At 39.0% G+C, this 26,464-nt stretch overlaps 2 protein-coding genes across 2 annotated transcripts; both read right to left on the bottom strand.

Annotated features, from left to right (window-relative positions):
• Nucleotides 1–262: 262 nt before the first annotated feature.
• COPRS (coordinator of PRMT5 and differentiation stimulator) lies at nt 263–5,290 on the bottom strand. The gene is made up of 4 exons (XM_032199982.1): nt 5,239–5,290; nt 3,230–3,353; nt 2,479–2,736; nt 263–432 (listed from the first exon to the last, which is right to left on the bottom strand). Exons 2-4 carry the CDS (start codon nt 3,348–3,350, stop codon nt 263–265), a joined length of 549 nt encoding a protein of 182 aa, XP_032055873.1. The 5' UTR covers nt 3,351–3,353; nt 5,239–5,290.
• Nucleotides 5,186–17,022, bottom strand: UTP6 (UTP6 small subunit processome component). Its single transcript, XM_032199981.1, has 19 exons — nt 16,922–17,022; nt 16,760–16,844; nt 15,832–15,873; nt 15,657–15,749; nt 14,987–15,034; nt 14,143–14,206; nt 13,477–13,595; nt 12,854–12,931; nt 12,317–12,398; nt 11,022–11,103; nt 10,246–10,427; nt 9,312–9,391; nt 8,683–8,760; nt 8,318–8,497; nt 7,427–7,507; nt 6,543–6,652; nt 6,394–6,460; nt 6,033–6,105; nt 5,186–5,454 (listed from the first exon to the last, which is right to left on the bottom strand). Exons 1-19 carry the CDS (start codon nt 17,011–17,013, stop codon nt 5,297–5,299), a joined length of 1,794 nt encoding a protein of 597 aa, XP_032055872.1. The 5' UTR covers nt 17,014–17,022; the 3' UTR covers nt 5,186–5,296.
• Between the last annotated feature and the right edge of the window lie 9,442 nt (nt 17,023–26,464).

The following is a 26,464-nucleotide window of genomic DNA, read 5'->3' as shown; positions in this document are numbered from 1 at the left end:
AATTAGCAACAACCTAGATCTATATAATACAAACTGAAAGTAGTCCAGAAACACATTGACTGCGTGCAGCTAGCACCTGCACTCTGGGTCCCCAGGGGTCAGGTGTAGTCGCTTAATAAACACCTCAGAAACAGTCTAAGATAAACTTCAGAGATGGCGTGACATTTCGGGCCTTAAGCAGAACTCTGCAAGCAAGCCAAATGGCTTGACACAACTTGGCGAAGAACACAATCCAACTCAGAAGCCGTACTTAGTTCTGATCTCATTCATCAGCATCATCAAACTGGCCAATCTCAGTCACTCTAACTGGCAGTGTAAAAGCAAGACTAGCCGCATGGTGACAACATGGGTTGTACAATGATTCCTCTTGCAAGGAGTATGAGACCAAAGGATTATTTTCCTGAAAGCTTCCGCAGTAGAGATCACCAGCATCTAAAGATGAAAGAAAAGACGTAAACCATGAAAGGTATTTAGAAAACTAGCGGTATAATGTAGCAGATTATTTTGCACTTCTACAGCATTTTCCAGTCAAGAATTTCAGTCTGATCTGCCAGCACTCATGAATTAGACCTAAAAACAAAGCAAACAGAAAGCTGAATTTGACAACATCTTCATTTTAATGAAGGTTCCTGCCACAGAGACAAAATAGTTTTCTGAAAAGCTCAATGATATACCTGAATTCAGAACATCTAACACTAGCTCTTAAAATGCATGCAGTTCTCTTCTCTCCAGGCACAAAAGGTTCATGAAGCCATTTCCCTTATTTCTCCCTCTTTCTCCACAACCACATCCCAAATTAGGATACCTCCAAGCCCTTTTAAGACTGGGTCACTGGAGAGAAACAGAAGGGCGGGGTTCTATAAAAGCTACCTCTGAACAGTATTTTCACTAGCCTAGAATTAAGCCTAATAAACTGTTTATTTAACCAACCTAGCACAAAAACAGAGCAAAGTCCTTCTACACAAGCAAAAGATTTATAGAGAGCAGATGCTGAAAGGCCAGTACATGCTACTGGCTAGTTTTCCAGTAGTGCTGCAGGACAAATTTTAAAAACACTTGCATTCAATGAAGGTAAAATGCCATAAAATGATTAACCAAGCATGTTTTTGATTTGTAGTAGTCAACAACTCAGGCACCTGTATTCAGTGTTGCAAGCACTCAAGTCCCATAATCACAGCTTCTTCCAACTAAATTTGTGAGCATTTGAAGAGCATAAACTACAGGTCAAGATGACTTAACTGAATACAGGAAAAGATGAGAACTTGTGACAGCTAAAACAAAAATCTATATAACAAAAAAATCAAAACATTCCATAAATTTGAACAGACGAGATTTAAAGGACAGCCCAGAATGAAAGAGGGAAACATACAAAAAGGAATTAGCACCCATAAAAGAATCAGTCTTTTTCTCAGGTTACCCAATATGAAAAGCTCCTGCTATATTCCCACTTTAAAATCAGAATGATTTTATAGAAGGCTGCAAAAACTTTCCCAGTTCATTCTGTTATCAACCTATGGAACTGGAATATTTTAATTCCATAAATGGCTGTTGTAAACAGAGAATCGGTATTTCCTATATAAAGAATGAACTGCGCGTATTTAATTCCAATAAATTCATTCACATTAATGAGAAGAAAATGGAAATGGTTCTTTTCTATGTCCACAAAGACACAGCAGGTTATCGCTCACTGTTGGCTAAACACCATCCAGTTGTTTTATCCCAACACACCGCCTGGCCTGAATGTCTCAGTTCAATACATGAGTCACTGTAAAACAGATTACAAACCACAGGATTAATATGACTTTAAAGATGTGGATGAAAGTGCTTCTATCCATTGCACCTTTGTCCGTGGGATCGATAGGAACATTGTCAATTACATGCACAAAGACTTCAGAGAATCAAGCTTCAAAGTAAAATAAAAATATATAATTAAAAAAAAAAACCACCCTCAACTCAAAAAAATGCCAAAGAAGCAAACAAAAAAACCACCACACGACACAGAAAACACCTACAGCAAAAGCAACAACAAACCATATTCACAACAGAGACTGAGTGCTTACACCGCTCCACACCCAAAAAGCCCACACTCTTGATGGACATTAGGGCTGGATGCTTGGAGGGAAGGAGAGTTCCTGAACTCTTCTGATTCAGAGTAACAAAGATGCATTATAATAGAGGGCTAACTTCTCCAGAGAAACTTGATACCCATACACTATTCTTACCATTTCACTCCTTAAGAATTCAATTGCTCAAGCAAGATTTACATGTGAACTTGACAACATTGCCTATAACTCCTATATTTGGCAACAAAATTATACATTACAAATCCATGAGGTAAATGTAAACATAAAATGATTCAAAAAAAAAAAAAAAAAAAAAAAAGAATGTGGAGTTATTTATGGAGTTATTTTAATACATTTTCCTACACAGCACCTACCTCCACATACTCAAATGAAGTACAAGTAAATTTGTACTCACCATAAGGATTACTTTCAGACTCCTCCAATTCTTTATCCCAGTCCTCTACCTCATACACTGAAGCAGTTTGCTGCTCAGGAGAAGTAACATTCTCAAGCATATTCGAGATTTCACAATTCAGGTCTTCTAGGTCAGGCTGTACATAATGATAGTCAGCAGGAGATCGACCAACATCATCTTCATACGAAGAGGTATCAGAGAATTCACTTTCTTCAGAGTCACTGTCAAGAACACGTGGAATGTTCTTCCGCAAACATTCTAAAAACAAAAGAAAGCCAACAGAGATATTTAGGAATTAAATGGGAACAATTAAATGCTTAAGATGGAATCATTTGGCTAAGTATGTGAATGTGCTTTTTAACTAATGGTGTAATTATAACAGATGCTATTTCAAGTGGTTCTTTAGGTTTCAGATGATTGGGAATGTCAGAAACAGGCACACATCACAACACTAGCTGAAGTAAAGATATTCCATAAACTCTTGTTGAAACATTATTCTTTAAACCATGGCAGAGGAACCAGCAGACCTTCTTCACCACATTCATATCTATTATTTTTTAAAATTATGTTGAAATGCTATCGCTTTGGCTTACAAAAAATATTTTTTTGTACTATTAATGAAACACTCTCATTCATAGGAATGCACAAATATCTACATGAAAGCAGTTTAGCAAAGTAATTCAACAGGCATTTCCTATGTATCACAAAAAGGTTTTAAGTATCTTTCCTCAAGCAGAGTTCCATTACTTACCATCTGCTTTGGTTTGCCCTAGTATTATAGGATTAACTTTTCTGGGCTTCCAGTTCTTAGCTTCCCTCTTGTCAGGAAGTTGCTCCTCCTCAAAGGTTGTGTGCTCAAGGGAGGCAGCCATCACCTACAAAATAGTTTTAAATAATTTGGTTGCCTCTCATTGATTCCTCCAGCAAGGCTCACGCAACTGCTACTGTATTTGAGTGCTCTGGAGCTCTTGGGCACGACCTGTTTGTTCCCTTGATGAATCAGAGGTTTTAAACCAGACAGGCTTTGATTTCAGAAAGCTGATCTGCCAAAGGTGGCAGCAGCCACCACAGACCAGCTAGCCTCCTCAGTCACAGCAGAAATCCTGCTACCAACCTAAATTTGGGGAACAGGGCGCAAAACTGACCCAACACATAGCAGTTGGGGAACAGCAGCAGATAGCAAAAGCTGCTAACAACACAAAGAAGACAGACAGAAGTATAAGCACAAAGACCACCAACTATGGTCCAACCACCTTGTGGGGGCCGCCGTGCTGAGGGCACAGCTGAGGACCAGCGCTTCCAGCAGCCCTGAGGAACTTCTTAAAGATAGAGGACGTGATTTGAGGGCCCCCGACGAGGAAAGCGAGGTGAGTGACCCCCACCAGGGGCATTACAAGAGACAAACTCCTCGGCGAGCAGCCCCCACACGGTGCCGTGGTGCAGGGCTCCCAGTTGCACACACACACCCGGGGCCGCGCCGGCTGCCGGGAGCGGCCTGAGAGGGGCCGAGGCGGGCAGAGCACCGCGTCCTTGGGGCAGCACCACAGCAGGGGCCCCCTTTTCCTCCCCTCCGCGGCCGGGAGAAGCGAACCGGCCCGCCCGCCCCACCGGAGCCACCCCCCACAGCCGCTGAGGCGGCGGCCGGACGCGCAGCCGCGGCCCTGAGGAGACGGCGGCGCCGCCCCGGCGCCTTCCCGCCCTGCCCGTCCCCTCAGCGCGCCGTGAGGTGCGCGGTGCTCCGCGAGGGGCGGCCGGGCTTCAACCGTGCTTCGGGCCCCGCTGCTCGAACCGGCGGCTGCCACGGGAAGGGGAGAGGGAAATCTGGCGGTGAGGCGGCACCGGGACAGCCAAGAGCACCAGCGAGCGGCAGAGCATGGCCGCAGCTGCTTCTCCCTCCGCAGCGCTGAGCGCCCACCTGCCTCACAGCGTTATACGCCTCCTTTACACACAGAGACCAGTGCTGGCCGTAGTTCTTTGAGTACATGACACAAAACTTTTTTCTCTGTGACTAGAAAAGGAACTATTGCTGCACATTCCTTTACTTTCCCTAGAACTCCTCTACAGGATGAGCTAATGGCCCAGTGATAGCATTTATGTTGATTTAACAAGCGTGATACCAGAAAACGTAGTTCTGCAAACAGCCACGGACAGCAGTGTCTCAAACTGTTAGCCAGTTTTTCAGGGATTGAGGACAGAAGGTTGAAGCGTAGATCAGAACTTGTCACATCAGGAACATTTTTGGCAGATTCTCAGCTCCCCTCCACATTTCATAGTCACTCTCAGAATTACAATGTAGGATGCAAACACTAACTCAAGGTGCTGACAGAAGTTGTTTGGTGTTTGAAAAGAAGGTTACAGATGACTTCAAGGTTAAGAAACAATAAATAAATACCATCATTTTACAGATTGATTCTCCAGTGTTCCGTTACTCAACTTTAATACATCTCACAGATGTAAGGTGTTGTATTTTTTCATGGTGGCGTGGGTTTTTTTTGGCATTTATGTGTTGTAATATTAACTTTCCAGAGTGTAAAAGCTGATGTATTAAGATTATTCCACCTCAATAACTGGGCAGAAATAAATCTCTTAGAATTCTCAAAGAACGTGCTCACAGGCTCCTCTGCTTTCTCCAAATGTGCACTTGAACCCGTCACTGAGATGAAAGGCTAATAACCATTGCAATGGAGGAGACAATTTTTTTCACATATGCAAGTAAAAAAAAAAAAAGTACACTTTAATATGATCCAGAAACATATTTACCTTTGTATAAAAGTTTAAAAAGAATCCACAATGTCACATTGTAACTATTTTTAGTTTTTCATAAATGTCCAGTTTGCAATAAAGTATATTTGGAAATGAAGTCTTCCACCTGATCTCCCTGCAACATCTTCACAGCTCGCCAGTGAATACTCCCACAGTTTTCTGGTTTGCCTTGGGGATGGCTTAGTTCCTCTTTGATATAATCCAGCCAGAGATCTTAAAATGAAAAAAAAAAAGTTCTGGTTAGATTTTGATTTGATATTACTTAACAAACATACTAAACCTAACCAAGAAATGCTCCTTTTATAAGTGTTCTTGGTCTTAATGCAACGAGGTTTGTCAAACCTCTTCCCCTCAGTCCCTTGCAGTCCAAACGTCTGGGTTCTGCTCCCAGATGGAACAGAAATAACAAAACCCTTTAGCAGCAGCTTCCTATAGCATCAGGGAAATAGACCTATTTAACTTCTTAAAAGGCATACTGCAAAAATCCTGATTATAAAAACACAGCTCCATACTTTTCACAAATGTAAATTAAAGGTGATGTGCATCTCTTATTCCGGGCCAATGTTCAAAACTATTATTTGCTAGTAATTCTGCTGAAGCTAGACTACCATAAACGAAGGCCCCGGACTGCAAGTGTAGTGTCACTGCAGTGTCACACACTTAAGGGCACAGAAGAATTAAGCTCCACTCTGCATGACAGTAATCACAAGGACAGAACAAACAACTATTTTTGTTCAAACTGACAGAAATAAAGGAGGCAGCACTGAACTGAAAAGACAAAAATCCCTTACCAGAATCCGTTGAACCAAACTCTCTCAAGGCACGTTCGTAGTATTCTCTCAGATGAAGCATTTTGCAGGATTCCTTACAAAGGAAGGTATTAAAAGACCGTTTATTTTCACAGAAGTGAATCTGCAGCTTGATTAGATTCTTACAAAGTAAAAGAGTCATGGTAATTATACATACCCACACGTTGCCAAAGATTAGTTACCATGGAATTTGGTTTTGCATTATATGCTATGAATCAACTTTGAAAGACAAATACGAACCGATTACAAACTAATAACACTACTCTTAAGCCCTTAATTTTACATCAAAGTTGGAAGTGTATTTTACAAATACAAGGTGCTAGTTGGATCTTCAGCAACTTACTTGCTCCTTTTCAATTTGAATCATCTTCCTGAAGAAGTCAAGTGAAAGTGGACGATTTTCATGTAGGCTAAAGTAAAAACAGAAATAACTTTAAACCTTATGCCTTTTACAATTTGCCCTAGAATAATCAGATTTAAAGTTTTTGTTACCTGGTAAAGACTCTTTTTACTTTCTTATAACCACCATTCCTATAAGCCCAGTCGAGATATTTTTCTTTCATAGTCACAGATTCAGCAGGAGCTGTGGCATTCAAGGATCTCTGCAAGTTAAAGAGAACCAACTACAATTAAAAGGCAACAAGGAAGAAGAAATTGAACAGTACCTTCTAATTAGATATCTGACATGCAGCAGATCTCATGAGACAAAGTACTGACAAAGGCACCCTGAATGATGTCTGAAAAACAGTATTATGTAAAACAACCAATATTTTATGAACTAGAATATTAGTTGTAATCTAAAATACATTTATTTTTCCATAATCCATGCAGCTGGCATTTGGCATTCCTCTATCATCCTTCATGAGAGGGTTTTACAATGCTCTGCAAACAACCGAATTTAAGCTTTCACTGGAAATAAGTGTTATATGCTGTAAATAGAAAAGAAAAAAAAATGCCAGGCAAATAACACATGTTTTGCCCTCAGCGATTTAGAAAATTTACAGTGGGATTCAAATCCCTGTTTTGTTCTCAAGTCCTCTGCAACAAAGCTGACATTTTCACACAGATTGGAAAATGCTCTTTTTTGTGTTCAGACAGACATCTGAAAATACTGCAAAAATTCCAGATCATGAAGTAAGAGCCCATCAATAGTTGTGCTTACAAACATCTAGATGTCTTTGAAGCATGGGGATGACATATGTGCTTATGAGCTCACATTCAGCTGACTCTTGGTAACAGTTTTACTTGAAATGTTTTGATATCAACAAATCCACAAAGGAACTGCAGTATAAGGCACTTGTTAAATGCTCCATCCACACACAGTTCCTGTTTACTTACATATGGTCATAAAAAGAAGATTTCTATAAGCTTAGTACCTGGTAGAGAGCTTCTGTGTCTTGCTTGCTATTTGTGCCTTCACTCCATTCCACCCAGAGGGTCCATAATGGCAAAGTGCCCTACAAGGTAAGCAGAAAAATCAACTGATTAGAATACAGTAACTCAGATTGATTTACAGAAACAGATAGCAACACATCTACCAGGTTTTACATCACAACTGCTGTAAAAACTCTCTAGGGAACCTGCTTTGGCAAGAGGGTTGGATGTGACAATCTGTCGAGGTCCCTTCCAACCCCTACAATTTTGTGATTCTGCAAACTGTCCTTTAGATACAGCTTTTAGAAAGACAACTTTGAACTGCGCACTGAAATCACTTCTTGTCTCCTCCCTAACTTACAGGACAAATACTGCTTAGATGGACAGCTGCTAGACAGGTTGCTGGGGATGGGAGATGAATTCTTGTGTATCACAAAGCACTGGAGTACAAAGGTAACGTCTGAGAATAGGAAAGAAAAGGAACATATCACCTGCTTGCTTCCTCTCATCTTTCCATGTGGCCATAGTTTGAAATGTAACAGCAAATAAGCAGATAGCTAATTTAAGGCTTGTCACCCCCAAACAAACAATGCATCAGGACAGTGATGAAAGGAAACACTTTTCAAGACACAAATACCAGCATGCAAAAAAAAAAAAAAAGCATGCAAAATATCACCTCTGAGCATTCAAACTGTACAATTTTGAATTTGAAGTTAATCTGCAATTTCTTGATGCTCCCGAATGCAATGTGCATGTGAAATGTTAAGCTTTTAGTTTTGACTTTAAAAGCTGTTAGGGGTTGTGTATGTCTTGTGAAGGAAAAAAATGTTTCAAGTGTTAGAGGTTTCCTACTCAAGACTTAATGCATGCAAGTCCACAAAAGCAGCACAGACCTTAGATTTCAAGTGCTTAAAGGCTTCTTCAAAACACTGGGTCACGTTGTCATTCTTCAGTTGGATCAACACCTGCAGCCTCATCTGCCACATTTCTGCTGACAGGCTGAAGCGCTTAGTTGCAGCTTCTGCCACCTCTGTAGCCTTCTCGGAAAGGTTGGACTCCAGTAATAGTTGAAGCTAAAAAAAAATTAAAAAATAAATACATAGCAGATGCAGCTAATCACACGAGATTAGTAGCATTGTGTTAAAAGCAAGGCCTTGCACACAATATTGCCCACTTTACTAGCTACACAAAGTGGCAGTTTTAGGCATGCATCAATGCAGGACAGTGTCCCAGTCTATTCTTCTGTATCAACTCTTACCCACTGCTTATAGAGAGATTCTGGCAGCAAACTGGACTCATGCGCTTTGCTGAACACACTTAGTGTCCTCTCCAGTCTCTACACAGAGAACAAAAAAAAAATAAGCATTATTCCTTCATATAAAAGATCCCAGCATTACCAGAAGCCCAATGAATTTGTGTATCAAAACATCACTGAAATTCAATAAAAGTTATAAGTCTAATGCTTTATGTGCCCATGTACATTACAAGATAAAGGTGGAATTTAAGCATTTGAATTACACCTCCTCTTTAAGGAGCAAAAGAACAACAAAGCAATGTTCTTTTACTGTATTAAAAGGGAACATAACCACAAAGGATGATTACAAAAGGATGATTTGCACTCTTAGCAACTTCCATCCAAGGAGCTTGCAGTACTTTACTGACAAGCCTGGTTTATGCCTGGTGTATTCATGTTCAGGCAGGCCACATGTAAGCCCAACAGTAAAATTGACTCCATCAGATGGAGACTAAGTTATTTTTAATCACAGCCACTTGTCTCTATTTCTGATAAAAAAAAAATCAAATACACTTACTCCTTGTCTGAAAGATTACATAGGTCAGTAAAAATAGTCTTGTTTTGTTACTATGATTTCCTAATGACCTTTTTACCTTTTGCTTTAATTCTTCACTGTTGGTTTTCCTGTTACATCTCTCTAAGCAAAAAGTGATGTAGCATTTCCACATGTCCTCTGTAGAATGAAAGGCATAGTATCACGCTTCATTGAATCACAACAGTAAACACAAATATTTGTCTTTAAGGTAAAGAATAGAGAGAATCCAAGCACTAAATGCTAATGCCATTTTTGTTTTAATATTACACTGTACAAGAAGCCCTGCATTTAAAACATTAACGTTTCAAAATGACTTCCCAGCATAAGCTGCAGTCACTAATTCTTTCTAAACATCATCAAGCTCTTAGTTCAGCTGAGGCTTCCACAAATGCTGTCCCAATTAATGTTCAGTGCACCCTTTGCTTGTAGTTTTCAATGGGCCTGCAGGAGTGACAACACTCTCAGGCAGCTGAGAAAATCCTTTGTCTGTCTGACCCCAAAGGCTAAATTAGCAGCAAGTTTGAGTCTACTCCATGCCAGTATCCTGATAGACTTTTTTGAGAATAAGGACAATGACAGATGATGAAGTTGGATATCCCTTCCACTGGCAACTCAAAAGCATTGCTTACTCACGGCTAACCAACAACGAACTTCATTTTATCTACAGGTTTCCTTTATTCAGGTAACTTTATTTACGATTCCCAAACCTCTGTTCATCTGTCTAGATGTGAGTTTCTATTCTCCTCATCAATTAAGTCACATTAATGTTACAAGTAAGCAACAAAAACCACTTTGTTAAGCAATTCTTTCAAGACCATAGATGCATTTGAAAATAACCTGAGTAACACATAAAAATGGATCTTGAACTGCATCTAAAAGCTGCCTGCATCCTCCAAGGTATGGTAGAGCCTGCCAACAACTCCTTCAAAGCTTTCACAGTATGCTAAAATACCAGGAAAAACAGATGTTAACATGAAGGCAGAATATTTCACCTGTGGGGACAGCTGTCACAGCCTCTTCAAAGACTGCACAGCACCGTTCCTCCCTCTGGGTCATTTCGGATACTTTCATCTGTTTTGTAGTGGGTTCTGTGGACTTCAGGGACCCCAGACCCAGCTCTCGACGGGCCATGTAGTCCCACGTAAGAGGATCATCGGCATATTCAGTCTGCAAACTAACAAGCCATGTCTGTAACACCCCTGTACAACCAACATTCTTGTACAAGTACATTTAAAAGGGTTGTTGTGTTGGTATCATGTATAGAAATGCACTCAATTTCTAAACAGTCAAATGTTAGAAAAAAATTTACCTTTCAACAAGAAAAATATTAGTTTATTTTAATATATATATTCTCCAATAATAGCATGAACTAGACTGGTATTTCCAGAGACACCTTTCTTTTGAGAGAAGAACAACTGGGGAAGCCAAAGATACAGAACCACGAAGTAAACCAGAAATTCCATGGTTCCTACACTTAAGTAAGGGAAACAACTGTTTGAATAATTCAGTGACAACTGTATTTCATCTGCATTTTTCTTAGCAGGTTTTCAAATCCTAACCTGAAGCCAGATACAAGCATTTTTTTGTAAAGAGTATGCATGCCTCAGACACTTTGCTTTTCTTGAAGTATTTCAAATACACCTTAACGCCTTAGATTTTTATTTTCCTAGAGGAACAGCTTTTAGTCATTAATCTCTAAGCTCACTATTAATTAGCGAAGTAATAAGAGCATGCATGTTAAAAAAAAAAAAAAAAAAAAAAAGCACACCTTTCAAGAATTTCTTTTTGCAAATCTTGGGTAAAATCAAAGAGCTTTGCAATAGAAAGCACAGCCAGATGGAACTCAACACCTATAAATCAAGAGAGGAAAAATGGTACCAAGTAGAATATTACATCCCATTACATACTTTGTATTTTTGTATCTTCGTAAGCTTTTTTCAAGGCACAGATACCATTTAAGTCTTCAGACAGATACTCTTTTCTGCAAGTCTCAGTATTCAAGCCATATGGTAAGCCATATGTTACTATGTTAATTGCCTGACTGGATTCTTCATGATTTCATATTGGCCCATGACAAAAAGATGTCACGAGAGGCAGGACACTCCAGATTCCAAGGTGATAAACTAGTCCTGTCCTCTGACACGCCAACAGATCCTTCCAGCTTGGTTCCACTTGCCTACCAGCACCTGTTCTACACCTTCATTCAGTTCTTCCAAGAAAACACGGAACAGCTCCATGCACAGCACAAGCCTCTCCAAAATGGCACACAGTATGTCAATGAACTACATCCATCCACCTTGTATCTTGCTAACTTATCTCTGAGAATGCCAGGTAACATGACTTGACCTATGACTTCACAGCAAATCACTATCAATCATTACTCACCGCCTTACCTTTAGGTGTTTACAAATCATTTATATGCCTATTTATTCCACTATTTCTGCAGGAATCTAAATTAAGCCAACTCTTTCTCTAGTTTGCTCTAATATCCTCTTTTTCCCCTTTACTTTTCAATATCATTATTATATTATGTCTGTTGCCTTCTAAAACATCTACATCTGTCATGGTTTCTCAAAGATACCTGCTACTACTTTGCAGCTATTTCAGCCAATTTTCTTAATAAAATGGGTGAACTTTACTAAGTTAATTTAAAATCACCTAACCTGTTTTATTATTAGTTTGATTTTTTTCTTCCTTGTCACTACTGCTAACTGGTTAGTTGTGATCTAGTGTTCAGTAAAAAGCAAACAAACAAAAAACTTTCTAAATAATTCTAAACTATCTTCCCTTCACATTTTTAAACAGACAAACAAGTTTTGAGACTGTAAGCCCAGAACCTATGCCACTCAGTCCAAAAGTTGTTGTACTGGAAGAGGTGTCAGCATGAAGAACGGTTGTGAAATCAGAACAAATTACTTCTGTTCATTTATAGTTTGGCATTATCTAGGCATCCTGAAAAAGATGTTATTTGAAAATTTGTATGTGTGTACACTGGAACTAAACCTATTTGCATTATCAACTGGAGAACTGACATTTTCCTTAGTACAAGTAACGTTAAATCACCTTTAATTTTCTGAGCAGCATCCCTGTAGATTATGCGAGCCAGCTCCCCATTAAGAATCTCTTCAGAATAATTGAATTCCCCCTGCAATATCAAGTATAACATTGTTGAAAAAAAACCTTTTCCTTCCTCAGCTACCATTTTTGCAAACGTGGAAAAAACATCAGAAAAAGATATTAATTTTTATCTTCACCTAAATCCATCTTAATCTATAATTTGCCCAAACCAACCATAATGAAATAAGAGGAAAAAAAAATTACTTTAAAAATAAAAAAGCACTTTAAATATTCCTTTCCAGAAATGACTACTAACTTTCAAACTGGGCGACATAACAAAAGACTTTACAAATATAAATTAAAAACAAAGCATAAAGTATTTGAGCTGAGCATCAACCAACACTCAAAAAGTTTAACATAGGCACAGGGCATGAAAAAAAACTTTCCCTAAGCTGTCCTCAAATTGTTATATAGACCCCATAAAACTACACTTTCCAATGTGTGATATGTAACCAGACAGTATCTCAAATTTAGGGGACCCACCAAGTCCATCTTGGCTTGTTCAAATTCTTTCTTTTCCTTCCTCTGTTTTTCAGCGTTCATCAGCTCCATTCTGAAATACTGCAAGAAAGAGAACAGTTAAAAGATGGGAGGTGTGGAGGCAGAGTGGATAAAGCATAAAATACACTAAGTCCACAAACATGAAGAAAAACAAGCTCTGTGAAGCTATAAATCATGTCTTGCCAATATCCCACACGTGTTTGAGAGCCTTGCTTTATAAAGATTTGTGCATATAGCCATCTGCTGTATATACTCAGACATTTCACACATTCAGAAATTCCAATTTTCTAGTCATTCTTTAAACCTTAACTTGCCCTCAAAGAAAAGCATGCTCCCTACCAAACACTAGGGATGCCAAATCTAAATCAGAGAATACAAAATCCTCAATTTGCAAACATAAGTACAAGATTTGCTGAAACAAAACCAAAAAAAAAAAATGATGCATCTTACCAATACAAAGCATTTTTCATCTATTTTTAAATCTTTTTGATAACATTCCCCCCACTGGTGGAAAAAGTTTTCACCAGCCTGATATGAGAAATTTGCTGGATTGATTTGCTTCAACTAATCAAATAACTTTTCATAGAAGAAAATCACGAACTCACCTCTTGATAAAGTTTTGGACACTCTGGATGGAAGCGCAAAGCACGAAGGAACAAGTGCCTCGCACTTTCTGATGAGAGTCGTGTCTCCATTTCCCATTTTGCTGCCATAATCCACAGTGCTGCAACAGAAGATGTGAATTAATTCATTTTAATGCAAAGCAAGTGGCTGGTCACAAGAACCCATTTTGAAGCTATTATCCAGAATGTACAAGTTGTTTTTTTCAATGTAGCTACCCCTGATGCATGAGCTTAACTATGGAATAGGACTGATGATCTCTCATATTAAGACCAAGTTAAATGAGACTAAAAGCTAAGCAGATCCAGGAAGCTTAATCTAGCATAGCTACAAATTCAGTGATATATGGTCATGTCTTCAATCCTAAAAAGCAGCCAAAAGTATTCAACAAGTGCCTCTGAAACACCTACCAAAACCTCAGTCTACCTGGGGGACTGTCATTCAAAGCACATGGGCTCCCACTTCACATCACCTTTTGATTATTCAGCACAACCTCTACCAGAGACCTTTTCTCTGACATTGCAACAAGGCAAAGAAAAGAGAACAGGAACTTTTACCCCAATAGCTTGAACTGAAATATATTAAAAACTTGAAACAAATGCTATACAGCCTATACAGCATCATTTGAATAGCATTCACCACTTATTTACCTGGTTTATTGGAATGAATGGCCAACATGGTAGAAAACACTTTGCTAAGCTGATGTTTTGCATTCTGTAAAAAACAAACAAAAAAAAAGTTTTGTTTTATCCACTCCAGTACCAAACTGAGCCAACCAAAGTTTTAGTATGAAAGGTTACTAGTTGCAATGCAATTGTACCAGAAAAGACACTTCTCTACTATTTAACTTCGGTATAAAGTTTTTCTACATGTGTAATATTGACCTGCTTTCAAATGTTACCAGAGAGCATTAGCACAGTTAACTCAAACCTTCTGGACTTAGACAACTAACACAGGTGTTGCTTAAGTCACAAATCCATAGCCCCACTGACCACTTCTAAGGTAAAGACTGCATTTTTCCTTGGCCACTTGCATTACTATAACAAGATCAACTTTTCAGTACAGGAAGGAAAATGAATGCTAGAATGACATGAAGACTTGCACGGAGAAGTTTATAAAGTATTAAACTGCCAATATTACACTTCTTAGCATATCGACTACAAAAAATGTTCGGAACAAAAGCAGAATTCATAGGCAGGTGATTCATTCATTCCAGAGAAAGGATAACCATGGTTATGATGCTCTTAAACCAACGATACTCTAGATTCAACGCAATCAGAAACCATCAAATTTCATACTAATTCATCTGAGTCAGAATGTGCACTTAGATCACTGAAATTCCCAGGCAGCTCCAACTATAACATTAAAATGATTTCAGTACTACAGGATGTTGCAGAAAAAATTGTTCCCTATCTTGTAACACAAGCTCCAGATGCCTGACTGAGCAGTAATCCAGTACCTTGAATCAATAAGATAAGCATTTTGAAAACTCACCCACTGCTTGCAAAATGCAACATGTGACAGCCAAAGCTGAACATCTTCCTGGTGGAAATGCAGGGGAGAGAGAATCAACTTTACAAGTAAGTACAAACTCACTTTTTCACATTGAAAAGCAAACAATATGCACTTGGTACAACCACTTAGCATGCGGAGAGAACGAATTTTGAATCCCAAATTCACTTTTTTTTCCTGGATTTTAAAATTCCTGCAAAACATCTGAAGAAAACCAACTTTCCATCTCAATATACACCCTTTGCTGAACTTAATAGAGAACTCACTGTAATAATTCCTTCAATACATCACTTAGGTTTTACCCTAAGAGGTATCACAACAGTCTTTGCCCAAAGCAAGTTAAAGTTCTTTTAATTCCATTTCTAGCCCTTTCAAGCAGATACACAAAACTTGCACAGCAATATATGCCTCAAGACAGATGACGACTAATGACTGAAAAAGACAAAATATACAAAAAACGTTTGATGTGAATGATCTACTTCTAGGACACTGCTAACTGTAAGACCAAACCTCTGCTTAGTTCTTGCTATTACTCTCCTTTGTATTACTGAAATTTTTTGGCAGCAGTGATATTTAGATTCATTTTTTACATCACAACATGCCGAAAGGGTGTTTTTCAACCTGTCACCATAAATGAAAGAAACAAACTTACTTTCCATTTTCCTGTGGCACGTTTGAAGAGGCTGTGGACCCTATGCACAATAGAGCTTTCAATTTCTTCCTTCTTAAATGAATATCCAATGCGCTAGAAGAAAAAAGTATTGTTTTTATTGCACTAGAGAATTCGGTGCATAGCATTTTGCATTCTAAAGAACTGTCAAACTTACTGCTCTTCTTTTCTTGATCAGTTCCAGCAGGTTAATTTCGTACTAGAGTGGAGAGAAAAAGCATTGAAAAGCAAATTAAAAGACACGTAATAGTAAAGAAAAAAATCCAGATGGAGTACTTTATAGCTAGTCACACAGACAATACAAATTGCATCCAGGAAAACGTAAGCAACGATTTTGTGGTCAGACCACTACTTTTCTAAGGCTGTCTAAAAGTAAATTTAAACATCTTTATTACACATTACATGTATATTCCAGACTTGAGCTGTTGGCAACCCACTCATTCCTAGAATTATAATCCACAATCCAAATTCCTGACGCTACAGAAGAAGTTTTACACACATAGACAATTTGCACAGCACATCAGGGAACTGTGATCTCTGCATCCCTGGAGAGAAAAGCAGCTCTGTAAAAGAGTCATGACACAGAAGAAGTCTCTCTCATACCAAACAGATGCCAACTCCTGGCTATGTTTCATTCTCAGGCGTGCCTTTAAAGAGCCCGCACCAATAGAATCATCACAGAATCATAGAATGGTTTGGGGGGGAAGGGGCCTGCCTTAAAGACCACCTAGTTCCAACCTCCCTGCCATGGGCAGTGATGCCATCTACCAGACCAGGCTGCACAAAGCGCCACCCAGCCTGGCCCTGCAGACTTCCAGGGATGGAGCATCCACAGCTTCTCTGGGCAGCCTGTTCCAGTGCTTTATCTTCCTTGTAATAAATAATTTCTTCCTTATATCTAATCTAAACCTGCTCTTTTTAGTTTAGAGCCATTACTCCGTGCCCTAACAAACCATTTACGATTGAACACTGCCAGCCAAGGGAGAAGAGGCTTCAAAGAACAGCAGATAACTACAAAACTTCCTAGCCCCTTACAGGGCTGGGTCTACACGACCTAGCACGCTGTGCCACCCAGAAGAGCCCACCTGAATATAATTGACAAAATCCTCCTTCCGAAGAGCTCTCCGCTGGATCTTGTACTCCAGAGCCGAGGCCTTCCTGAGGACAGCCCTGCGGGAAGGAGACGATCAGCACCCCGCAGCCCGGCCGCCGCGCTCCCCACGGCTCAGGCCGGGCCGCGGCCCCACCTTATCTCCTTTGGCGTGAAGAGGCCGACCCGCTCCAGCTGCTCTAGCTCCGGGATGCGGTCCTCCAGCCGCTGCTCGATGCGCTCCGCCATGGCGGCAGCAGCCCGGGAACCCCACGCGTGCGCTGAGCCCGGCCCGGCCCGGCCCCAGTTCCGCCCGCTCCGCCCCGCGCCTTCCGGGGCCGCCCCGGCCCCGCTCCCGGCCCCGCTCCTGCCCCCGGGGCCGGCGCTGGGGTCCGGCAAGGCCGGGGACGGGGCGCGGAGAGGCAGAGAATCTGCAGCCAGGGGGTTGCTGCCTCCAGGGCAAAGGGCCTCTCGCAGGGCGCCTTCCTTCTGAGATGATTTGCAATAAGAAAATCGGGTGGCAGTAAAGTTGTTTCTTAAATGAGAGAAGTCCCAGGAAAATAATAAACAACTAAATAAATAATATGTAGGTGGATAATATTCTTTATGAGAGTTATTTTAAGTACCTACCAGCCATAGCAGGAGTTGTCACTTCTGCTGCTGAGTAGATGAGAGATGGAAAAACATCTTTAAAGGTGTGTTCTGCCCTGGTGCAGTGATTACTCCCTAAATGGAGAAAAAGGCAGGAGATGGTTGACTGAAAAAACTGTATTGTGATTTGGGAACACAAGGGGAAGAGGCAGTGGACTTGGGGCAAAAGAATTTCTGCCACAACACTTCTTATATATAATAGCCAAGAAAAGGTGTAGATTGTCTTTTGATTTATTACAGCAGAATAGCTTAAAAAGTTTAATGAGCACAGAAAAATGGACTTATGTAAAAAAAATAAAACACTTCAAGAACTATTAAGTACAGTGGTCATTTTTTTCACCTGTTATGACTTGGATTTGTGTTAGTTTGTTTTTAATATTGGGCATCAATTCAAAAAATAAAAAAAAATTAAAAAAAAGAATTTTTGGACAGGTTTAGCAACTTTTCACTCTGACAGGAAATAGTGACACTGTTTTCCACGAAGTGATCAAACAGGAAAGCTACCAGGAAATGCAGAGGCAGCATCCAGTCATAAGACCAAGCCTGACAAGCTGCTGAGTTCAGATCCTCGTGGCCAAAGCAGCTCTGAATCACAGCTGCTTCATGCTCTGCTTACCTCGCAGTGACAACTGCAGTTCCAGATGCAGGCTGTCTGCGCTGGAGATCCCCATGTCTTAACGCTGAACAGCCCAAGCTGTGGCTTTGCATATTACTGTGCTATCAATTCACCTTTACAAATCACAGTACAATTTGCAAAATCCAGCAGCTGCCTCAGAGCAGCTGAGCCCTCTCTGTAATGGAAGGAGGAAATTCCCACAGCAAGGCTAGGCAGAGGAGTAATTGACACAGCCTTCCCAGTGCAAGCCATCCCCACTTGGCAGGCAAAGCCTTCAGGTTCTCTGGACCTAAATTTCAGTGAGCACCTGCAAATCCTATCGAGTTCAGCATTCAGCAAAGCAGCACAACAAGCTAACCATTCTCAAAGTGGTGGAGTAAGAATACTACTCATGATCATCACTAACACTTTTTAATTATCTTGGTTTTGACTTTTTTGAGATGCACCAGCTTGAACTGACTCTCGTCAGTAAGTCCACGGACTGCTGAAACAGCTTAAGGACAACGAGGCATGAAAAGTGAAGTCATATTAGCATACTGAATCACTAAGCCAGAACGTGATTAGAAGTACCGTGCTTGATTGTATATCTTCATTTACTTTGACATTTCTGCCTCTGATTGCATGACTTTAGTGTATCAAAGCATTCTGTAAAGCGTATCTGTCATAGTGCACTTAGATCACTACATGTAAATAAGAACACCCCATGCAGTGTAGGAGTTCAAAGCTTAAAGGTAGATGTCAGTCATTACCTGGAAACATCTGGGATATATGATTTCTATCTTCTTGTTTTTCTTTTTCTTTAAGCACTAGGCTCTCCTCTGGATGAAAAACAGCAGTAACTGTGAACAGATACAAACATGATCAACACAGTCTTCCCTTGAACCTTCAAGTTTGCTCACTCTATCAGTCTGAAAACATTTTTGTGATCAACTTTGAGTGTTCTACCAACACCAGTCAGTTAGGAACTTTGAAACAAAAAACAATCAAACAACGTGTTTTAAGACAGGTGATATAGAAGTGTGTGTGCCCTATGGGGCAACAGCAACCGCTACCTTTAAATGTGTCTCCAGGAAAATTCAGTTATATGCACATACCTACCAATGGGTCTTTGACATACGTGGGAGCTATTCACATGCTGTCCCCACACCACTAACAATGTGTGCCCACCAATGCCTTTTGGGGCATTAAATCCCTTGTTAGCACTTGTCAAAGCACCACAATATCATCTGGTAGAAGCATATAGGCGTAGTACAAACTACTCTGCAGGACCCATCACTGTGGGACTTAAAGGAAGAAAGAATGGTGTGCACCAAAACAATAGACTCCCCAGGTTTCTAGTTTAGGGGCCTAGTATTTCCCTCTCAAAACACACACACGGAGTAACAAAAACATTTAAAATACTGAACTTGCTGGTGACCTCATGGGATTATTTATAAGCAAAACAGATCAAAAACAGATCGAAAACATTTTCTGCTCCCTCAGATATCCCTTCTTTCCTGTAAATGGAAAAAGTACAAAAAAATAAATAAAAAAAATAAACCCTTTCCTTTTCTTCCCCCAGCAAAACAATCCTTAGAACAATTAACATTACAGACTGTCAAAAGTGTTCAAACCAAACTGACAAATGCAGTGAGTGGCAGGCAAGCCCAGCCCAACCCACCCGAACACTGCATGCTGGATTTGTCATGCAAATCAAAATGGAACCTGACATGCTCTTTGTTCATTTTCCTTTCAAAAAATCTACTTTAGATGCCTCCCATGTGCCTTGTTTTGGAAGCTGACATTCCAAATGCATCACTGCAAATTAAGGGAAGGATCCATTACCAATAAAGATGTTGAGATGCAGAGAGTTTCACAAATCCTATTGGGAAGGCTGGAGAGACAATTGCTGCAGCTTGCACCTGTAGGGTCACTCGGTCTGCTCCTACTTCTGCTTTTATGAAGTCTCTTTTGAAAAACTCTGATCAGAAAGTCCTTGCAGGAGAAGTTCTGGCAAGCTGTCACAGCCTAATATTTATAGATTAAAATCTGCAAGAAACAGATATACTGTGAATTAGGAATAAAAACAGTGTTTTTGCTTTACAGCTTGCCTATATTAAAATGCATGAAGCTTAATGTGCATAAGGCAAATATTTAAATGATAAATCAATTTAGATACCTATTTCTGCTGTTTTACTAAATGAGTGCAGAAGCAATTACATTTTTTAGAAGATGCTACTGGATTTGTAGTATGTTACTGTTAACTTACGCTATATGAAGATGAATTTTAAACAATGCCAGTTATGTCCTGACCTCATGAAAATAACTGGGAAACTTCCACTGGCTTTAGCTGAACCAGCAGTTCACCCTTAGAAACATATTTTTAACAAAGCCTTCAAAGCATTTACTAGGGATGTGGGGCCTTGGTTTAAAAATATATGAACACATCTGTTAATAAAATAGCCTAGAATTTACTCTTAAAGATAGACTATCCCAAACTTCAGACTACATGAACTTCCCTCGTTTTGTTATTAAAACAATTTACATAATATTTTGGTTTGCATCTGCCAAAATTGGCAATCATCTGCATAAATAGTGGTTTCATCACTACAGTTCTCCTCTGAGCTTCCCAAAATTTCTATTTAAGACTACAATTGGTCAGCTGGGCTATTCTCTATCTACATTAGTATTTGTACCTGTCATGTACATGTGCGTATACAAATGTTAAGTTTCTATTGTGATAGACAAATGCTTGTCTGTATCAGCGCACAGCTTTATTCTTGCAGCTTGTTGGTTGCCCTGCAGCATTATGTTTGAATGCTTCCTAGAATTTCATTCACTCACTTATCTCTTCTTCAACTATGATCAGTTGAAATAAACATAAACATTTTCATTTAATGCCTTAACAGAACTATTATCTGACAATTGACTCTTACACAGAGTCCTTAAAAAAAGGCAAGACCTATGCTTTCTTCTCTGCCTGGGCTTTGAACTTGGATTTTTTATGAATCAGATTTTCTCCTACTCATTTTCAGGCATTCTGTTTCTTTTCAGTTGCCCCAATATTCGAACATCTATACAGAGGGAATTTTCATTAAAGGGAAACTCTGCCTCTTGAATTGTTTCCTTGCCAATTCACATCTGGTATTCAATACAAGATCCATCTGTTTATTCAGGGTCTGTAGGGGCTTGTACAGTAGTGGATATAAGTATGCCTTTTAATTTGATTTTGTCATTTGACTGGTTAGTAAGTAGTTGAAAGTCTGTCTAAATGCGGCGGGGCAGTTACAACTAGTCAATCATCATCTTCTACTTGATACATCATAATCAAGTGGAATGCCAGTCATATTTCAACAATTTAAAAGTATATCAATCATCACCTACATACTCCCAAACTGTCAACACCATGAAATGTATTGCTTAACGAGCTTTAATATTACTTCTTACACACACATTTCCACTTAGGAGCCTTGCCAGAGCATTGTAGAGCAGAGTCTTGCTAATCTTAAGTTACCTCCCTAACCTGTTTATGTTCAGAGAGGAGATAACACTGCAGCATGGCCTTGGGTGACCTAGCCACATCATAAAGAACAAGGCAGGTAAAAATAGAACTTTGTTAGAGCAAAGCCTTATATCTTTTAAATACAAAGATGTCAGTTTAATTGAAGCTTGTACTGACATATCAAAGAGCATAAATTATGTCAGATAAAGATTTATTTCTCCATCCCAAAAGTGGTATTAGGATTGGTGTTTTATAATTCTTGGTCACAATTTGCCTCCTGCTGTGTTTCTCATCTCCTTTTGTGGAGCTTTGTCTAGCATGGTAAAAGTACTTTGACCACAGTCATGGCAACAGCCATTAAAACTATTTCTGGAAGTATGGATCATTCAGACTATAGACTACAGAGCCACAGACCTTGAGCAGCTGTTAGAAAACAAGGTAAATTCTTGTAAATGCAATCCAAAGCAACCTCTAACACACAAAAAAGGAGCAAAGATAATGTTACCTTTTGCATGAAATGTTTATATAAGCTTTCATGCATATGACTTTTGTACACCTGGGCTAACTAGGAAACACTAGGGAAACAGTTTCTGCCATGACCTTATCATTTAAATAATCGCTGATGATTAAAGTCAAAATTTTCATCTTATTAACCTGTACTCAGCTTGGCTGCAAAATAATGAACTGTCTCCCAATAAAACTTAACTCTTACTTAAAGCTAAAACTAAATTATCTGTTAACTATGAAGTTTCATTTTTACTGTCTACTCATATATATAAACATATACTATCTATTCACATATATTTCTTATATATGATTCACATATATTGATCCTCCTTTATTTTTCTTTTTGCCTGATTGAAACTTTTGTTCTTGCACTGTCAACAGACCCAAGAAACCTCTATGTACCTCTGTAACTGACTTAATTCTCACTTTTTCCTAGCAGTTTCTCTTATTCTCTAAAAAAAAAAAAAAGCCTCTGCATTTCTGAGTTTAATCATTAAGTTTGCATCAAAAGCTTCAGTTTTTCAGTATCTTTCATAGTTTCTGGGACTCATTTAAGAGAACAGAGTTTCTGAAAGTTCACTGTTTTAAGACAGTTTCACAGTAAGTACTACCCATGCTCTGAAATAACAGGATAAACTAGCATGATTCTTGTTCATTTTCTGTGTGTTAAACATTTGAACTTCAAAATTTGGCATGAGTTTTTGCTGTTTATTTTGTTTGGGATCATATATTAAATATATATATTTTTTTTTTCCTTATCTTTGTGTGTGTGTGTGTGTGTGTGTGTGTGTGTGTCCTTCTCATATCCAGGAGGTCTATAGGTTTTATGTAAAAAGGCAAGCAACTCCAGATTAAAATCTTAAAAGCCTATATTTTTGTTTTTGAATTTAAGCTCAAATTTAAATATGGGACATCTTGGCTAAATCATAGAAGAAAAAAAAAAAAAAAGTTGCTCTGAGGATGAAAGGGACCAGAACTTTCATCCAGTCCACCTCAAGCAGCGTTTTTGAACAATTACAGATTTGATAAAGACATTCAAAATAATGGACTCGGGCCAGCTGTGTATATGTTAAGGTCTGTTCTGAGTGCTGTGTGAGCTCAACAGAGCAGTGACAGTCCTTTATCTGCACAAAGACCCCACAAGTTCTTTTCCTGTCTATGGAGCCTTCAGTGATAAATGGAATTTATTCAGGTTTTAGCAAAGGTAGCAACACTACCTCATTTTCTTTTGGTAGAACTCGTACTTTTGATTTTGATCCGATATTGTATGGAATTTGAATTGGTTTAGTTTTTGTCTTTAAAACCAAGTGGATGTTATCCTGAATTTACTGTATTTACATTTAAAACGTTTTTTAGTTCATTGTGTGAGATGTAGTTTTCAGTAATGAATACTTTTATTGTTAGTAGATTACTTGGCTTAAAGTTAAATAATTAGAGTTAAATCATTTTAAGAGATACCCTTCCTTTCTAGGGCAACACAATAAACTGGACTTATGCTTTCCACAATGCTTTTGAAACAAGTATGGTAGTTTTAGTCCACTATCTAAACACTAAAGAAAAACATTACTACTAGCAAGCCACCAAGCAAAGGAAAACTAAATAATTAACTAAGAATCAGGAAATAGACTTCACTGTAGAAGCCTCATGACAACTATTAAACTGTTAAAATACCACTGAGAGAACTACAAAAAGGAAGTCCTGAGCATACATTTCTACTTAGCAATAATGACTAATAATTATCATTTGTTGTTCACAATGCAATTCAAAAGATAAGTACCCTATTGGTGTGAAACCTGTGCATTCACTTTTCACTCTCTTCAATAACTCAAGACACATAAGCAACCTGCTGACTGCAAGCTGTGCATTCTGGGTGCATTAAGATTCCCTGAGGGCCAAGTTGCCTGAGCACTGTGCTCCTGGCATACATTTGAACAGCTCTGTACAAAAGCAGTCCCCAGCCAAACACGTGAATGAGAACTACAAGTGGCCGCTCTGTCAATCTTGCACGCAGAGTGCTTTCATAGCTATACATCAGAATCCTTGGGTTGCTGGGTAAGATCTTACTTCTTCCTTATGCCATGCTTCAGTACAGTTGATCCCTTACCGTAAAGGTCATTTGCTCTTCTCTTAGTTTCCTGCTTTATAAAAACAAGGCAGCACTACACATTAACATGCAGGAAAGCAAACTGAAACTGAGAGCTACCACCCCAACTGCAATATGATCCCGCCACCCTAAATATACTTAGTACTCCACCTACCTACTCTCACACCAAATCTGCAGCAACTCCCTTGCTCAAGCTGAAATATTATGCAGCCTCTGTTCACAAGAGACTGGGAAAGCACAAAGTGGGAGTTGACTTTTGCTTCCCGAGTACATAGGGAAGATTAGCTTACCTAATAATTTTCATGGCCTGATACTGCTGATCAAAGTTGAATCAGGCTGAAAATAAAGAACAAGAGCTGACAAATGAATTAATAACTACTACAGATGAAAACCCAATATCTAGTGAAATTTATTCACTTAAGGGAAAGAAAGGTATGTCAGTGAAACTGACCCGTGTTTGGAGTACACTGATACAGCAGCTGGACCTACACCTCCCTCCTATGCATGAAATATTTGGTTTTGTCTTCATTCTACAGCATTTGTGCATTCTCACTTCTCACGTGGGATACTCATGATTAGCTTGAGGCCAAAATAAAAAAGCACAGCTACCCAAAACACTCACTTTGGCTTTGTTAATCTCAGCAACACTCTGCATAGCAAATTTCAGTTCCTTACCAATATACATGTATCGTATCTCTCCCTAATAAATACTGACAGCAGCTTACGTGATGGCCTGAATCAGTAAGCAAATCGTTAGGGATGGACCATGAGGTTATATTCATGCAGTAAGCACTATTCTTGTGTTTCAAATCTAAATTTAAGTTGTCAGAAGACAAGACAACCTAAACTATTAGATATGTAATAGTAACTTTGTATATGTGAATTTGCTTTAGTGATACTTTTGAGGGGCTCACACAGCCCCTATTTCTTTTAATTACTATCAATTTCTAGACAGACATGTTTATAGATGTGGGGGAAACAGTATAATTATACTGCCAGAAATTTCACTTAGACCAACCTCCGGGTATACCAGTATTGAACTTCCACTTCAAAAAATGATTTAGATGTTAAACATTCCTGTGCAGAGATACAGTAATTTGGCAGACTGGAAGCTGGAAGTTTAAGTGGTGAGGGATACTACAGGCAAACCAAGAAAAGCGTGTGACTATGAAATGAAGAAAAAAGTCATAAAGTGGTAGAGAATTTGCGCATGTTTTTTTTCCTACATATCTGAAGAGGTAAAAATTGCTGCAATTTAGCCTTTCAGGCTGACAGGAATGCTGAATACGTACATTGCAATAAGGCTTGGGAAAAGATTTAGAAGTAGCATATGCTTTCAATCAGCAGGAAACAAATGTGATCTTTTGGATATCAAATGCAAATCCCAGTAACAGTACATGAAAACAAGAATGGATTGGCCATCTTGAGCCATAAAATCTGACATATCGTAAAAACACTCTGCCAACTATTTCTGCTTTCACTACCAGGAATTTGTTCCAATAGCAACCCTTGCTTGCAAATGATTGTTTCTTCCATTTATCATGTTAGACTTCTGAAACTGGTCTTTTTTTCCTGCATTATACTAGGATATTTTCTATATTTGTAGCAAATAAATACACTATTTTTCATCATCTTTTACTTTTTTTGATTTTATGAGCACATATCAATTTAGTAAGGTACAGTCTATTCACTCTATTTCACTCCTTGTCTTTATTAGTAAACACATTTTTACTAGCATTGTAGATATCCTGTCGTTTGATAAATATGTCCAACTTCTTTCTGTAATCTGGTCTACATAAACAAGTCTCTCTCTCTCTCTCTCTCTTTTTTTTTTTTTTTTTAATAAATTAATCTATAAAGTCTGTCCAGTTTTATATTACCAGGCAGGACAAGGACACAACAGTCTCATGCTACAGCTCACTTCTTCTGGAGAAACCATGATGAGTCCCACTGTCCTTTTGAAAAGGACTATTTATTTTCTTGCTTCTAACTGCACTAAGTATTATCAAGTTACTTCTGTTCTTTTACGTCCTGTGTTCTTTCTAGCCACTCACAACAGAAAGCCCCAAACACATTTCAGAGTTGTTAAGGCTCTTTCAGTAGAACATACCTCAACAGTACTCTACACTAAGTTTAGATGAACAGCCCAGGGCAGATCTGAACAAACAAGTTTTTAAAAATTAAGTCCTTTTTACAAACTAAGGAAAACAGGCTCAAACTATCAAAGCTTTACTATTTGGCAATCAGTACTCTACTTCCACAGGGCTCATACGTTCACATATTTGTTGTGCTACCCCACTCCACTAAAGGCTAGAGTCTTATCCTTAGTTCCTCTATTCAC

The sequence above is a fragment of the Aythya fuligula genome, chromosome 18 (genome assembly GCF_009819795.1).
Source record: "Aythya fuligula isolate bAytFul2 chromosome 18, bAytFul2.pri, whole genome shotgun sequence".
Lineage (NCBI taxonomy): Eukaryota > Metazoa > Chordata > Aves > Anseriformes > Anatidae > Aythya > Aythya fuligula.
Note: the sequence above shows the minus strand (reverse complement) of the source record. Positions and strands in the feature narration are given on the sequence as shown.

Excerpts from the sequence above, each read along its gene's own strand:
- UTP6 (XM_032199981.1), bottom strand. The coding sequence starts at position 17,013 with ATGGCGGAGCGCATCGAGCAGCGGCTGGAGGACCGCATCCCGGAGCTA. Across the intron at positions 13,596-14,142 it reads CATTCATTCCAATAAACCAG|CACTGTGGATTATGGCAGCA; the intron begins GTAAATAAGTGG and ends CTTCTGTTGCAG. Across the intron at positions 12,932-13,476 it reads GTCCAAAACTTTATCAAGAG|TATTTCAGAATGGAGCTGAT; the intron begins GTGAGTTCGTGA and ends TCTTTCTTGCAG.
- COPRS (XM_032199982.1), bottom strand. The coding sequence starts at position 3,350 with ATGGCTGCCTCCCTTGAGCACACAACCTTTGAGGAGGAGCAACTTCCT. Across the intron at positions 2,737-3,229 it reads AGGGCAAACCAAAGCAGATG|AATGTTTGCGGAAGAACATT; the intron begins GTAAGTAATGGA and ends TTTTGTTTTTAG. Across the intron at positions 433-2,478 it reads GTCTGAAAGTAATCCTTATG|ATGCTGGTGATCTCTACTGC; the intron begins GTGAGTACAAAT and ends TTTCATCTTTAG.